This window comes from Trachypithecus francoisi, unplaced genomic scaffold, assembly GCF_009764315.1.
Source record: "Trachypithecus francoisi isolate TF-2019V2 unplaced genomic scaffold, Tfra_2.0 Lachesis_group5, whole genome shotgun sequence".
Classification (NCBI taxonomy): domain Eukaryota; kingdom Metazoa; phylum Chordata; class Mammalia; order Primates; family Cercopithecidae; genus Trachypithecus; species Trachypithecus francoisi.
This window is the reverse complement of record NW_022681470.1, coordinates 133,461,635-133,477,840: the sequence shown is the minus strand read 5'-3', so window position 1 is coordinate 133,477,840 and position 16,206 is coordinate 133,461,635. Positions and strand designations below refer to the sequence as shown.

Below are 16,206 nucleotides of genomic sequence, written 5' to 3'. Positions count from 1 at the left end.
AATCCTCCTGCCTCAGCCTCCCAAAGTGCTGGGATGACAGGCATGAACCACGGTGCCTGACAAGATTAAATATATTAATAATGTGCAGCTATCATCACGATTCATCTCCAGAATTTGTTAATCTTCCTAAAGTGAAACTCTGTCTTCATTAAACACTCACTCCCTGTACTAACCCGTCTTCACCCTGCTGTAAAGAAACATCCAAGACTGGGTAATTTACAAAAGAAAGAGGTTTAATTGACTCACAGTTCTGCATAGCTGGGAAGGCCTCAGGAAACTTGTGGCAGAAGGGAAAGAGGTGTGTCTTACAGGGCAGCAGGTGGGAGTGAGGGAGCAAAGGCAGGGAAAACTGCCTTATAAAACCATTGGATGGCCAGGTGTGGTGGCTCACACCTATAATTCCAGCACTTTGGGAGGCTGAGGCAGGCGGATCACTTGAGGTCAGGAGTTTGAGACCAGCCTGGGCAGCATGGTGAAACCCCATGTCTACTAAAAACATAAAAATTTGTCAGGTGTGGTGGTGCACACCTGTAGTTCCAGCTACTTGAGAGGCTGAGGTGGGAAAATTGCTTGAACACGGGAGGCAGAGGTTGCAGTGAGCCAAGATTGCGCCACTGCACTCCAGCCTGGGCGACAGAATGAGATCGTCTCCAATAAAACCCAAAAACCCATCAGATCTCGTGAAAACTCACTGTCATGAGAACAGCATGGGGGAACCATCCCCACAATCCAATCACCTCCCATCTGATCCCTCCCTCATGGGGGATTATGGGGATTACAATTCAAGATTAGATTTGGGTGGGGACACAGCCAAACCATATCACTCCCCATTCTCCCTTTACCCCAGTCCCTGGCAACCACCGTGCTATTTTCTGTCTCTATAAATATGACTGCTTTAGGTATTTCATGTAAGTGGTATTTTACTGTATTGTCGTTTCATTCACATTGTAACATATGTCAGAATTTCCCTTTTTTTTTTTTTTTTTTTTTGCACAACAGAGTCTCACTCTGTCACCCAGGCTGGAGTGCAGTGGCACAATCTCAGCTCACTGCAACCTCCACCTCCTGGGTTGTTCACACAATTGTCCTGCCTCAGCCTCCAGAGTAGCTGGGATTACAGGCGTGTGCCACCACACACAGCTGATTTTTGTATTTTTTAGTAGAGATGGGATTTTGCTCTGCTAGCCAGGCTGGTCTCGAACTCCTGACCTCACATGATCTGCCCACCTTGGCCTCCCAAAGTGCTGGGATTACAGGCATGAGCTACCATGCCTGGCTAAGAATTTCCTTCCTTTTTAAGGCTGAATAATATTGCATTGTATGAATATGCCACATTTTGTTTATCTATTCATCTGTCTGTGGACATTTATTTGTGTGTTTCTACTTTTGGCTGTCGCGAAAAGGAATCGCTAGATCACATGGCAATTTTGTGTTTAACTTTTTGAGGAACCACCACTTCATTTTCCACAACAGCTGCACCATTTTACAATCAAACTATGGGAGACAATATATAATATCTTTTTATCTACCCTTTTATGTTCAGCGATAGGGGCCTGTGAATTAAACTAACAAAAGACAGCTTTACAGGAGAAAGGGCTCATATGTTTTAATTTTATATGCACAGAAGTTTCACAGAAGATAAGTGAAAACTCAGAGGAGTGTTTAGACCTGGGGCCTTAAATACCATGTTAACAAAGGGCAATAAATTGTGAGGTGAGTTCACAAAGAAAGGGGGAGTATTCAAGATGTTTAAGTCTCTGTATCCAAAGTGCTTCCCCATGGATGTGAGTAGCATGTTAAAAAGGATGGCCAGTGGCCTGTGATTCCTATGCAGAGCTTCTAATCCTGGCTCTGCAAAGCATCCTTGAACTGTCTGCTTCTCTATATTCTCCTGGCCATCAGCCCAGAAGTGGCAGCAGAAGTGGCAGAGACCTGATGGTTTTATAAGGGGCTTCCCCCTTCACTCGGCTCTCTTTCTTCTCTTTCCTCCCGCCTTGTGAAGAAGGGCATGTTTGCTTCCCCTTCCACCATGATTGTAAGTTTCCTGAGGCCTCCCCAGCCCTGCGGAACTGTATGTCAATTAAACCTCTTTCGTTTATAAATTACCCAGTTTTGGGTATGTCTTTATTAGCAGCATGAGAACGGACTAATACACACATAGACCAGTCATGGTCAAGACCACAAATTTTGAGCTCTACTGTGTCGATTGAAATCTTGGTGCTGCCACTTCTGGCAGTGTGACCTTGCAGACCCTTTACCATCACTCCCAGTGCCCCACAGCCCTCAGTTTTCACATCTGCAAAATAGGGATGCTGAGTGACCATCCCACCTAGGGCTGCTGGGAAGAGTATGTACATCAATTCACACAGAACCTCCACCCGTGATGCCATCTAAGGTCATGTTACTGTCACATAATAGCACTGTTGACATGAACAGCCTTGGATGGGCTATTTCTGCCCTGAAACCCTATTTGTGTCAACTGCAAAATGTGCGATTGAACTAAAATGTGCCCAGAACTCCACCCAATATGAAGATGATGGTGCCTGTAATCATTTATGCCTTTCTTATACATTCACACAATCCCTACTGATTACCTGCCATTACCCCAGCTCCCACTGGGACCTAAACATAGTTAATGTTTGTCTCAGCCTTTAAGAGAGGGAGATGGGGCCGGGCGCGGTGGCTCACGCCTGTAATCCCAGCACTTTGGGAGGCCGAGACGGGCGGATCATGAGGTCAGGAGATCGAGACCATCCTGGCTAATACGGTGAAACCCCGTCTCTACTAAAAAAATACAAAAAACTAGCCGGGCGCGGTGGCGGGCGCCTGTAGTCCCAGCTACTCGGGAGGCTGAGGCAGGAGAATGGTGGGAACCCGGGAGGCGGAGCTTGCAGTGAGCTGAGATCCGGCTACTGCACTCCAGCCTGGGCGAGAGCGAGACTCCGTCTCAAAAAAAAAAAAAAAAAAAGAGGGAGATGGGGCCGAGTGCGGGGGTTCACGCTTCTAATCCCAGCACTTTGGGAGGCCCAGACAGAAGGATTGCTAGAGGGAAGGAGTTCAAGACCAACCTGGGCAACACAGCGAGACCCTATCTCTATAAAAATATTAACTAGTTAAAAATAGATAAATAGATGGCTGGGCACAGTGGCTCACGCCTGTAACCCCAACACTTTGGGAAGCTGAGGCAGGCAGATTACTTGAGGCCAGGAGTTTGAAACCAGCCTGGGTGCCGGTGAAACCCCATCTCTACTAAAAATACAAAAATTAGCCGGGTGTGGTGGTACATGCCTGTAATCCCAGCTTCTTGGGAGGCTGAGGCACAACATCTGCCGGGAGGCAGATGTTGCGGTGAGCCGAGATCGCGCCACTGCACTCCAACTTGCACGACATAGCAAAACTCTGTCTCAAAATACACAAATAAATAAAGAGAAGGAGATGGAGCAGCATACCAAACAACTGGAATTTAAGGCAACCGGAAAGAAAAATAACGCGAGAGGAGCTCGCCAGGAGTTGTAAACCTTGATGGAGCAATTTCCCAGGAAAACAGCCTTGGGCATGACTTCCTAGTTTAAGAAAGATTTAAAAGCCCAGATCTCTCAGCACGTTCCTTACAAAGCCCCTTGATTGACAACCTGTGGCAACTCCAGCGCCGAGGAGGAGGAGTAGGAACAAATATTATCACCAGAGGGCGCTGCTGGACAACCATGTGCTCTCCGTACATCCAAGCTGGGAAATGGGGAACATTCAACATCACATCCTAAATGATCCAACGCGATCACGAGTCCTTTTTTTTTTGAGAAGGAGTCTCGCTCTGTCACCTAACCTCTGCCTCCCGGGTTCCAGCGATTCTCCTGTCTCAGCCTCCCGAGTAGCTGGGATTACAGGCCCGTGCCACTATGCCCGGCTGATTTTTCTTCATAGCCCATTTTTTACAGAACAGTTTTAGGTTCACAGCAAAATTGAGTGAAAGGTACAAAGATTTCCAATATATCCCTCCTCTGATCCTGCTTTATTGAAAAGATTGGGTCTGTGCACAGTGGCTCACACGTATAATTCCAGAGCTTTGAGGGGTCGAGGAAGGAGGATAACTTGAGCCCAGGAGTTTGAGACCAACCTGGGCTACATAACGAGGCCCCGTCGCTACAAAAAACAAAAAACTAACCAGGCGTGGTTACGTGCACCTGCAGTTCCAGCTACCCGAGAGGCTGTGGCTGGAAGATCGCTTGAGCCCAGGAGTTTGAGGCTTGAGCCCAGGAGTTTGAGGCTGCAGTGAGCTGTGATCGTGCCACTGCACCCTGTCTCTAAAAAAATAAATAACTGGGCACGGTGGCTCACGCCTGTAATCCCAGCACTTTAGGAAGCTGAGGCGGATGGATCACTTGAGATCAGGAGCTCAAGACCAGCCCAGCCAACATGGTGAAACCCCGTTTCAACTAAACACACAAAAATTAGCTGGGTGTGATGGCAGGAACCTGTAATTCCAGCTATTCAGGAGGCTGAGGCAGGAGAATCGCTTGAACCTGGGAGGTGGAGGTTGCAGTAAGCCAAGATTGCGCCATTGCACTCCAGCCTGGGTGACAGGCTGAAACTCCATCTCAAAAATAACTGAAATAAAATAAAATAAACAAATAAATTAGCTGAGCATGGTGGCACATGCCTGTAGTCCCTAGTATTTGGGAGGCTGAGATGGGAGGATTGCTTGAGCTCAGAAGTTTGAGGCTGCAGTGAGCTTTGATCGTGCCACTGCACTCCAGCCGGGACAACAGAGTGTGATAAAAGAGGAAGGAAGAAAGGAAGGGAGGGAGGGAGAGAAGGAGGGAGGCAGGAAAGAAAGGGAAGGGAAGCATTCTAGGCCACATGGGCAAAGGCTGGAGACTGGAAACAGCTGGGTGCAATTGAAGCAAGGTAAGTGTGTCTGGAGAGCAGAGAAGGAGACAGGAGAGGACAGCAGAGGCCAGTAGCTGAGGTATTGTGTCTTTTCTTTTGTCCTGGAGCCCCTGCAGGGAGTGGAGACTCAATTGGCAGGAGGGTACAGGGGGCTCAATCCAGGCAACTTAGTCTATATCCCTTTGTTGCAGAGAGGAGCCTCGTGTACACAGAACTGCTGGCCAGACTCCATTTCTTCGCCACCTCACATCCAGCACTGGTGGGACAGCTGTGCCAACAGGCCCAGAGCTGGTTCCAGTTGTGCACACACCCTGTGCTGGTGCCCCTCGGAGGATTCCTCCAGCCCCCGGGAGGACCCCTCCGGGCAACCCTCAGCGGTTGTCACAAAGGTGAGTCTCCCCAGCGTAGCAAAAATCCCAGCAAGAACCTGCTTGCTTGGGGGCAGTGAATGCTGGGTGTTTGAGGTTGTCCTCTGGGACTCCCTTGTGCTAGTCGGGAGGCCCCAAGCGTGCCATCAGAGCCTGCCCCTGCTGTCTCATGCCGAATCGACTCTCTCTGCCCCCCGCCAAGGGACTGTAGATGTCTCATATAAATTCTGCTAATAAGCCTCATGCTAGGGGATGCCTCCAAGCTTCCCATCTCCAAGGGATTGGTGCCCATCTGACAGTTTCAACTGTTTACAAGCTCATGCTAATAAATCTGAAAGCTAGGAACTGATGCCTGACAGGCCCCTGAGAAGCTGATGGAACTGTAAGAAGCCTCTGGAATCCCAGAATGTAACGGAGAAAAGAGGATTTAGGTTTTGCTATCCATTTGTCATTCACTTTTCTCTTCCTTCCATTCATCCATCCATCTATCCATCCATCCATTCATTCACCTTCTTACTCTTCCATCCAATTACCCTCCCATCCATTCATTCATCTATCTACCTCCCACCCTTCCATTCATCAATCCATCCATCTACCACCCTCCCACCCACCCATCCATTCATCCATCCATCCATCTATCCATCCATTCATCTATTAATTCACCTTCTTATTCTTCCATCCAATTACCCTCCCATCCATTCATTCATCTATCTACCTCCCACCCTTCCAGTCATCTATCCATCCATCCATCAACCACCCTCCCACCCACCCATCCATTCATCCACTCATCTTCTCTGCCACCCTTCCATCCATCTACTGCCACCTTCATCCATCCATCCATCCATCCATCCATCCATCCATCCATCCATCTTCCCACTCTCCCATCCATCTACCCTCCTATTCTTCCATCCATCTATCCATCCATTCACTCATCCACCCCCGCTTTCATGCATCATTTGTCTATTCATCCAATCATCTACCCACCCTTCCATTTATCCATCAATTCATTTATCAAACCACCTTCCTCTCCATCCATCCATCCACCCACCCATCCATCCATCTATCCACCCACCCTCCCACCCATCCATCTACGCACCCTGTCGCCCTTCCATCCATCTATCCCCCGTCTATAAATCCATCTACCCTCCCACTTTTTCATCCGTCTGCTCTTCCACTGTTCCATCCATCCACCCATCCACCCACCCATCCATCTATCCATCTACCCTACCACCGTTTCATTTATCTAGCCCCATTCATCCATCCACCCATCCATTATTCATCCATTCACCCAATCATTTACCCACCCTTTCATTCATCTATACATCCATCCATCCATTCATCAAACCACCTTCTTATCCTTTCATCCATCCATCCACTCACCCATCCATCCACTCACCCACCTACGCACCTTTCCTTCCATCCATCCACTCACTCATCCATTCATCCATTCATCCATTCATTCATCCTTCAACCCTTTCTTTCTTCCTTCCTTCCTCTCATCTATCCACTCATCAGTCATCCACCCCTCTACTCACTTATCCTTCCATTTTCTTCATCTGATCATCTTCCATTCACTCACTTACCCCTCCACCCATCCACACACTTGGCCATTCATCAACTTTCTCACTTCAATTTCATCTAGAAACTGATTCCTCCACCCACCCATCTACCTGCCCATCCCTTCACCCACTCACTCATCCAGCTAGCCGCCTGTCTACCCACTCGTTGACCTCCATTCACCCATCTATTTATCTGCTCACCCACAATCTCTCACATTGATTGTGAGACCACTGAATTCACTTGTGGTTCAAATGTCAGAGCTCTCACTGTGCCACGTGACCTGGTAGTGAGAGCTGCACTCCGCAGGCACATTATTTTCAAAATAGAAATGCTAACAGACACTAAGTACAGTGCATGGAGGACCTCAGGTGATCCACCCACCTTGGCCTCCCAAAGTGCTGGGATTACAGGGGTGAGCCACTGTGCTCAGCTAGGGAAATATGGTCTTTGTGCAGATAACCATGTGCTCAGCTAAAACCTATCAGCTTTTGGGTTTTATTACTAACGGTGAGATTATACAATGGCTATGGAGGCACAAATCACACACAATGCTATAATTGAATAATGATGTCCATTATGGCACAGACATAGGAAGTTACAGCTTAGAGTGACATTTTTGTTGTCTCTGGGGCAGGGAAATGTTCTGTGTTTCAGATCCACTGTGCCCCATTCTACATCCTCTAGTCCTGTTAAAGTTGAGAAAGTTCTTACCCGTGTGGTCTTCAGTTTGTTCATTTTTAAAATGAAAACTATGGCCGGGTAAGGTGGCTCACGCCTGTAATCCCAGCACTTTGGGAGGCTGAGGCAGGTGGATCACGAGGTCAGGAGTTCAAGACCAGCCTGGCCAACATGGTAAAACCCTGTCTCTACTAAAAATACAAAAATTAGCCGAGTGTGGTGGTGGGCACCTGTAATCCCAGTTACTTGGGAGGCTGAGGCAGGAGAATCACTTGAAACTGGAAGGCAGAGGTTGCAGTGAGTGGAGATCGCGCCACTGCACTCCAGCCTGGGCAAAAGAGCAAAACTCCGTCTCAAAAAAAAAAAAAGAAAAATGAAAAGTATGAGTTAATATTTCCAAGGTCACACAATGAGTGCATGACAAGAAAAAAGTAAAAGAGGCTGAGAACAGTGATTTATGCCTGTAATCCCAGCTCTTTGGGAGGCCAAGGCAAGAGGATCTCTTGGGCCCAGATGCTCAAGACCAGCCTGGGCAACATAAGGAGACCCTGTCTCTACAAGAAGTTAAAAAAATAAACAAAAAAAAGCTGGTCATGGTGGCATGTGCCTATAGTTCCAGCTACTCAGGAGGCTAAGATGGGAGAATGGCTTGAGCCCAAGAGTTCAAGGCTGCAGTGAGCTATGATTGTGGCAGTGCACTCCAGCCTGGGTGACAGAGTGAGACTCTATCTGAAAAAAAAAAAAGAAAAGAAAAGAAGAAGAAAGGGAAGGGAAGGAGAGTGGGGAGGGGAAGGGAGGGAAAGGCGAGGGAAGAGGGATGGAACTGGAGGGATGAAAAGGGGAGGGAAGAGGGAAGGGAAGGGGAAAGGGGAAGAAAGGGAACAGGAGGAAAGAAAGTGAGGGAAGGGAAGGGAAGGGGAGGGGAGGGGAGGGGAAGGGGAGGGAAGGGAAGGGGAGGGGAGGGGAGGGGAAAGAGGAGGGAAGGGAAGGGGAGGGAAGGGGCGGGAAGGGGGGGAAGAGGAGGGAAGGAGGGGAGGGGAGAGAAGAGGAGGAAGGGGAGGGGAAAGGAGAGGGGAAAGGGGAGGGAAGGAGTAGGGAAAGGGGAGGGGAGGTGAAAGAGGAGGGAAGGAGAAAGGGGAAGGGGAAGGGGAAGGGGATGGTAGGGGAGGGAAGAGAAGGGAAGGGAAGGGAAAAGGGAGGAAAGGAAAGGGGAGGGGAGGGGCGGGAAAGGGAAGGGAGTGAAGAGGGAGAGAAGGGGAGGGGAAAGGGGAGGGAAGGGGTAGGGAAAGGGGAGGGGAGGGGAAAGAGGAGGGAGGAGAAAGGGGAGGGAAGGGAAGGGGAAGGAAAGGAAGAGAGAAGGGAAGGGAAGGAGAGAGGAGGGAAGGGAAGGAGAGGGGAGGGAATGGGAGAGGAGGGAAGAGGAGGGAAGGGAAGGGGAAAGGGGAGGAAAGGAAAGGGGAGGAAGGGAAGGGGAAGGAAAGGAAGGAGGGAGGAGGAAGGGAAGGAGAGGGGATGGAATGGGAGGGAGGGAAGAGGAGGGAAGGGGAAGGAAAGGGAGGAAGGGAAGGGGAGGGGAGGGAAAAGGAGAGGAGGGAAGAGGGAGAGAAGGGGAGGAGAAGGAAGGGGAGGGGAAAGGGGAGGAAAGGGGAGGGAAGAGGGAAGGGAAGGAGAGGGGATGGAATGGGAGGGAGGGAAGAGGAGGAAAGGGGAGGGGAAAGAGAGGAAAGGGGAGGAAAGGGAAAGGGAGGGAAGGGGAGGAGAAGAAAGGAAAAGAAAACAAATCGCATCTCCTCACTCTCTGTCCCAGTGAGGTGGAAACAAAATTCTGTATTCTCAGAGCTTGACTGGCTCTGATTCAACACCACCTCCCAACCATTTTACACACGGGGAAGAGGCACATTTTACACACGGGGAGAGGCACGGGGGAAAAGGACTTCCTTTCTTTACTCCAGACATTCAGAAAGTTCAGTTTCTTAATGTCTAGGCCCACGTTTTCTCCAATATATCTTGGCCCTTATCTCTCTCCAGTGATATTTTAATCAAACTCCACCAGGCAGAGAGCCTTGGGGTGTGTTTGCCAAATTCATTGGCAAATATATTTATTTTTTTCTTTAGGACATCAGCCTTTACTTTTCTATACTGGTTGAACTCAGAGATGTCAAAAACAGAATCTTCATTCTCAGCCAATATAATTTCTTTCTTTTCTTTTCTTTTCTTTTCCCTCCCTCCCTCCCTCCCTCCCTCCCTCCCTCCCTCCCTTCCTCCTTCCTTCCTCCTTCCTTCCTTCCTTCCTCTCTCTCTCTCTTTCTTTCTTTCCTTCTTTCATTGTTGAGACAGAGTCTCCCCCTCTCACCCAGGTTGGAGTGCAGTGGTGTGATCTCAGCTCACTGCAACCTCCACCTCCTGGGTTCAAGTCATTCTCCTGCCTCAGCCTCCTGAGTAGCTGGGATTACAGGTATGCTCCACTATGCCTGGCTAATTTTTATATTTTTAGTAAAGACTGGGTTTCTCCATGTTGGACAGGCTGGTCTTGAACTCCTGACCTCAAGCAATCCACCCACTTCGGCCTCCCAAAGTGTTGGGATTACAGGCATGAGCCACCGTGCCCAACCACAGCCAATGTAATTTCGTTTCTGAGTTTTCTTCAACTGAGGCAGGGTTTCTTAGCCATGGCATTGCTGACTTCTGTGGCTGAATCTTTCTCTGGGATGGAGTTGTTATGTATTATTGGGTGTTGAGCAGCATCCCTGGCTTCCACCCACCAGATGGCAGTAGTGTCCTTGAACATCCTTGTCCCCAGTTGTGGCACCTCAAAATGTCTCTGGACACCGATGTGTGTCCCCTGGGTGAGCACTGCTGGACTAGACAGACACTTATGACCACACTGTGATTCAGTCCCCTCTCTGAAGTGAATGTCACAGCCCAGAGTGTGAATCTGTGCATCTGAGTCTGTGAATCTCTAATCCTTGCTGTGTAGCTTTGGGCAAGGGACCAAATCTGTCCATGCTTCAGTTGTCTTATCTGTGAAGTGGGGGGGCTCATTAGAGGACCCCATAGCTGAATACTTGGACACAGGAACTGAGATCACTGCTGTTGCCTCTGTGTGGCTGCAGGCATCACTGCCATGGAATGGGGTGTGGAGGAGAAGCTGCTGGTGATTGGCACCCAGGATGGCATCATTGCTGTGTGGGACATGGAAGAGCAGCATGTGATCCACATGCTAACGGGACACACAGGTGAGACTTGGGAAATGGGATTTGTGGTCAGCTTCCATAGTGAACAGTCAGTTCTCAGAGCCCCTTCCCCACAGATTGACTTCTCTGTATTGAAACCCTGGCCTTTGTTCCTGTATCACTTAGCTATAGCTGCATAACAAACCATCCCAAAACACAGTAGTTTCAAACAAGCCATTTCTTTTTATTTTTAAATGTGGGATCTCACTGTATTACCCAGGCTGGAGTGCAGTGGTGTGTTTATAACTCACTGCAACCTCAAACTCCTGGACCCAAGTGATCCTCCTGTCTCAGCCTCCTGAGTAGCTGGGACTACAAGCACATACCACTATACCCAGCTAATTTTTTTAATGTTTGTAGAAATGGGATCTTGCTATGTTGCCCAGGCTGGTCTGAAACTCTTGGGCTCAAGTGATCCTCCCTCCTTAGCCTACCAAGTAGTTGGGATTACAAATTTGAGCCACAGACAAGCTATTTCTTTAGCTCACTTCCTGTGCATTGGCAATGCAGGCTGGGCTCAGATGGACGGTTTTCTGCTCTCAGCTGGACTTGCTCATCTGCAGTCAGTCAGTGGATCATCTAGGAGTTGGCTGAATCTGAATGTTTTTAAATGAGGCAACTCAACTTTGCTCCATGTGGTCTCCCATCATTCAGCATCCTTCAGGTCTCTCATCCCCAGCAAAGGCAGGGTTTCAAGAAAACAAGTAGGCACTCACAGAATCTCTTAAACCTGGACTTGGAATTGGCACCTGGTCACATTTACATTCTTTTGACCAAAGGAATTCACAATAACAGTCCAGTAGGGAAATAGGCTAAATAGGCTTTCTTCCTTCTTTTCTTTTCTTTTTTTCTTTCTTTTTTCTGACAGGGTCTTGCTCTGTTGCCCAAGCTGGAGTGCAGTGGCACAATCTCAGCTCATTGCACCCTCAGCCTCCTGGGTTCAAGCAATCCTCCCACCTCAACCTCTTGAGTAGTTGGGACTACAGACACACACCACCACACCTGGCTAATTTTTGTATTTTTGGTAGAGACAGGATCTCACTATGTTGCTCAGGCTAGTCTCAAGCTCCTGAGCTCAAGCAATCCTCCTGCCTTGACCTCCCAAAGCGCTGGGTTTACAGGTGCGAGTCACTACACCCGGCCTAGGCTTCATTTTTTGATGGGAGGGGCTGCAAAGTCACATTGCCACAGGTATGGATCAGGAAGGGTAAAGAATTGTGGTCCTTTTTGCATTTGTTGACCTCAGATCCTAAGTAAGGTTGTTTATTTCTATATAATCCCTTAACAGATATGACTTATTTCTATAGCCAATTGTTGAGTGTCTGCTGTGTACCAGGCCCCGTTCTAGATGCTGAAGAGAGATAGACCAGTTTCAGAACTAGGATGGAAAACTATTCATTTTTGACAACTAATCTCAAGGGTCCTCCCTTTGGGAGAGATGATTCCCACAGTAGAGTTCATAACTAGCTCCCTCGTGCTCTCCTGCAGCTTGATGTACATAAGACCACATTGGCTAAGACTACAGTTGGCTGGGCGTGGTGGCTCATCCCAGCATTTCAGGAGGCTGAGGCAGGCAGATCACTTAAGCTCAGGAGTTTGAGACCAGCTTGGGCAACATGGCGAACCCACATCTCTACAAAAAAATGCAAAAATTAGCCAGGCATGGTAATGTACACCAGTAGTTCCAGCTACTTGGGAGGTTGGGGCATAAGATTCACTTGAGCCCAGGAGGTTGGGGCTGCAGTGAGCTGTGATTACACCACTGTACTCTAGTCTGGGCAACACAGCCAGACCCTATCTCCAAATAAATAAATAAATAAATAAATGTAGGACTACACTTATTTATTGACCTGAGATCTTATTACTATTGTTTGAGGGCAAGGGTTGTGTTTTATTCAACATACTCTGTGCTTATTTGTTGAATAAATAAGTTAAAATATCCCATGTGTTTAAAAAATACATTTAACAGAATCAAGCCATAGAAAATTAGCTTTAGAAAGAATCTAATCCAGGCCAGGCGCGAAGGTTTGCACCTGTAATCCCAGCACTTTGGGAGGCCTAGGTGGGCGGGTCACGAGGTCAGGAGATCGAGACCATCCTGGCTAACATGGTAAAATCTTGTCTCTACTAAAAATACAAAAAAAAAATTAGCTGGGCATGGTGGTGGGCACCTATAGTCCCAGCTACTCGGGAGGCTGAGGCAGGAGAATGGCGTGAACCCAGGAGATGGAGCTTGTAGTGAGCCAAGATTGCACCACTGCATTCCAGCCTGGGCGACAGAGCAAGACTCTGTCTCAAAAAAAAAAAAAAAAGAATCTAATCTAACCCTTTTATCTAATTAAGAAAACAGGTTGGGCATTTATTTAATTAAGAAAACAGGACTCACATCTATAATCCCAGCACTTTGGAAGATGGGAGGATCACTTGAGGCCCAGAATTCAAGACCAGCCTGTGCAACAGGACCTCATCTCTACAAAAAAAAAAAAAAAAAAAAGTTTTTAAGTTAGCCAGGCATGGTGGTGTGCACCTGAAGTCCCAGCTACAGTGGGAGGCTGAGAGGCTGAGCTAGGAGGATGGCTTGAGTCCAGGAGTTGGAGGCTGCAGTGAGCCATGTTTGCACCACTGTATTCCATCCTGGGCGACAGAGTGAGACCTTGTTTCCAAAAAAACAAACAAACAGAAAAACAGATGGGGATGGAGAAGGTCTAAAGAGCTGAATCAAATTCCTATTAGTTATGACATATTCAAATTTTTAAAAAACTTAAAGCAGTGCCCTAAAAAGCTCAATTGACAAGATACATAATATTGTAACACAATCTTTTGAAAAATCACAAGTGTAGTTGGCCCTCCGTATCTGTAGGTTTTGCATCTATAGATTCAACCGACTGTGGATTGAAAATATTTGGAAAAGCTGGATGCAGTGGTGTGTGCCTGTAGTCCCAGCTACTTGGGAGGCTGAGGCAGGAGGATGCCTTGAGCCCAGGAGTTTGAGGTCAGCCGGGGCAACAGAGTGAGATCCTGTCGTTTGGTTGTTGTTGGCTGTGTTTTTCTTCCTTCCTTCCTTCCTTCCTTCCTTCCTTCCTTCCTTCCTTTGTCTCTCTCTTTCCCTCCCTTCCTTCCTTCCTTCCTTCCTTCCTTCCTTCCTTCCTTCCTTCCTTCCTTCCTTCTTCCTTCCTTCCTCCTTCCTTCCTTTCTTTCTTCTTTCTTTCTTCTTTCTTCTTTCTTTCTTTCTTTCTTTCTTTTCTGTCTGGATCTTACTTTGTCATCCAGCCTGGAGTACAATGATGCAATCATGGTTAACTACAATCTTGACACCCCAGGCTCAACCAATCCTCCCACCTCAGCCTCCTGAAGAGCTAGACCACAGGTGCATGCCACCATGCCCAGCTAATTTTTAAAACATTTTTTGTAGAGGCTAGGTCTCACTGTGTTTCCTAGGCTGGTCTTGAATTCCTGGCATCAAGCCATCCTCCCACCTTAGCCTCCTGAAGTGCTGGGATTACAGGCATAAGCCGCTGTACCTGTCTCTTAAAAATAAATTTTAAGGCTGAGCATGGTGGCTCACACCTGTAATCCCAGCACTTTGGGAGGCTGAGGTGGGCAGATCACCTGAGGTCAGGAGTTCAAGACCAGCCTGGCCAACATGGCGAAACCCCGTCTCTACTAAAAGTACAAAAATTAGCCAGGCATGGTGGTGCACACCTGTAGTCCTAGCTACCTGGGTGACTGATGCAGGAAGATTGCTTGAACCTGGGAGGTGGAGGTTGCTGTGAGCCGAGATCACGCCACTACACCGCAGCCTTGATGACAGTGAGACTCTGTCTCAAAAAGAAAAAAAAAGGCTGGGCACGGTGGCTCACGCCTGTAATCCCAGCACTTTGGGAGGCCGAGGCGGGTGGATCATGAGGTCAGGAGATCAAGACCATCCTGGCTAACAAGGTGAAACCCCATTTCTACTAAAAATACAGAAAATTAGCCGGGTGTGGTGGCGAGCACCTGTAGTCCCAGCTACTCAGGAGGCTGAGGCAGGAGAATGGCGTGAGCCTGGGAGGTGGAGCTTGCCGTGAGTCGAGGTTGCGCCACTGCACTCCAGCCTGGGCAGCAGAGTGAGACGCTGTCTAAAAAAAAAAAAAGAAAAAAGAAAGAAAGAAAAATTAAGTATACGGGAGCACATGTAGTCCCAGGCTGAGGCTGAGGCAGGAGGATCGCTTGAGCCTGGGAGATCGAGGCTACAGTGGGCTGTAATTGCATTACTATGCTCCAGCCGGGGTAACACAGCCAGACCCCTATCTCTAAAAATAATAACAATGTTAACAATAATAGGCCGGGCGCGGTGGCTCAAGCCTGTAATCCCAGCACTTTGGGAGGCCGAGACGGGCGGATCACGAGGTCAGGAGATCGAGACCATCCTGGCTAACACGGTGAAACCCCATCTCTACTAAAAATACAAAAAAACTAGCCGGGTGTGGTGGCGGCGCCTGTGGTCCCATCTCCTCGGGAGGCTGAGGCAGGAGAATGGCCGGAACTCGGGGGGCGGAGCTTGCAGTGAGCTGAGATCCGGCCACTGCACTCCAGCCTGGGCGACAGAGCAAGACTCCGTCTCAAAAAAAAAAAAAAAACAATAATAATAAAGCATACAGGAGGATATGTATAGGCTATATGCAAATACTGCACTATTTCATATAAGGCACTGGAGCATCTGTGGATTTTGGTATCTGCAGGGGTGAAGGAAGGGCAGGGAAGAGGAAAGATCCTCCCAGGTACAGGAAGCAGCAAGTGCAAAGGTCCTGAGAGGGGAATGAGGTTGGCGGGTCTATAGAACAGCAAGGAAATCATGAGGCTGGAGCTCCAGAGATTGTGTCAAATAAAAAGGAGCAGTCAGCCAGGCACGGTGGCTCACACCTGCAATCCCAGCACTTTGGGAGGCCGAGGCGGGCGGATCATGGGGTCAAGAGATTGAGACCATTCTGGCCAACATGGTGAAACCCTGTCTCTACTAAAAATACAAAAATTAGCCAGGCATGGCGGCTGAGCCTGTAATCCCAGCTACTCGGGAGGCCGAGGCAGGAGAATCGCTTGAACCTGGGGGGCAGACGTTGCACTGAGCCGAGATTGCACCACTGCACTCCAGCCTGGACAACAGCATGAGACTCCATCTCAAAAAACAAAATAAAACAAAACAACAACAACAACAAAAAGGAGCAGTCACCAGAGGCCACATGGTGTATGACTCCCATGGACATGAAATGTCCAGAACAGACTAATCCACAGAGACAGGAGGCAGACTAGTGGTTGCCAGGGGTCAGGGGAGGGGAGTGGGGAATGACTGCTGATAGGGACAGGGTCTCCTGGGGGGTTGCGAATGTTCTGGAACTAGATAGAGTGATGGTTACACAACACTCTGAATGTGCTAAATACCACTGGATTGTTTGTTTTAAAATTATTAATGTGATAGGCCAGGTGCAGTGGCTCACGCCTAT

The 16,206-nt window shown here is 48.4% G+C and overlaps 1 protein-coding gene across 1 annotated transcript in view; it reads left to right on the top strand.

Moving 5' to 3' along the window:
• The window catches only part of NWD1 (NACHT and WD repeat domain containing 1), a 69,194-nt gene that overhangs the window by 23,326 nt on the left and 29,662 nt on the right, over positions 1 to 16,206 (top strand). Inside the window, exons 8-9 of the mRNA XM_033197606.1 lie at positions 5,079 to 5,276; positions 10,607 to 10,729. Coding sequence (XP_033053497.1) covers positions 5,079 to 5,276; positions 10,607 to 10,729 — 321 coding nt within the window. The remainder of the gene's footprint in view (positions 1 to 5,078; positions 5,277 to 10,606; positions 10,730 to 16,206) is intronic.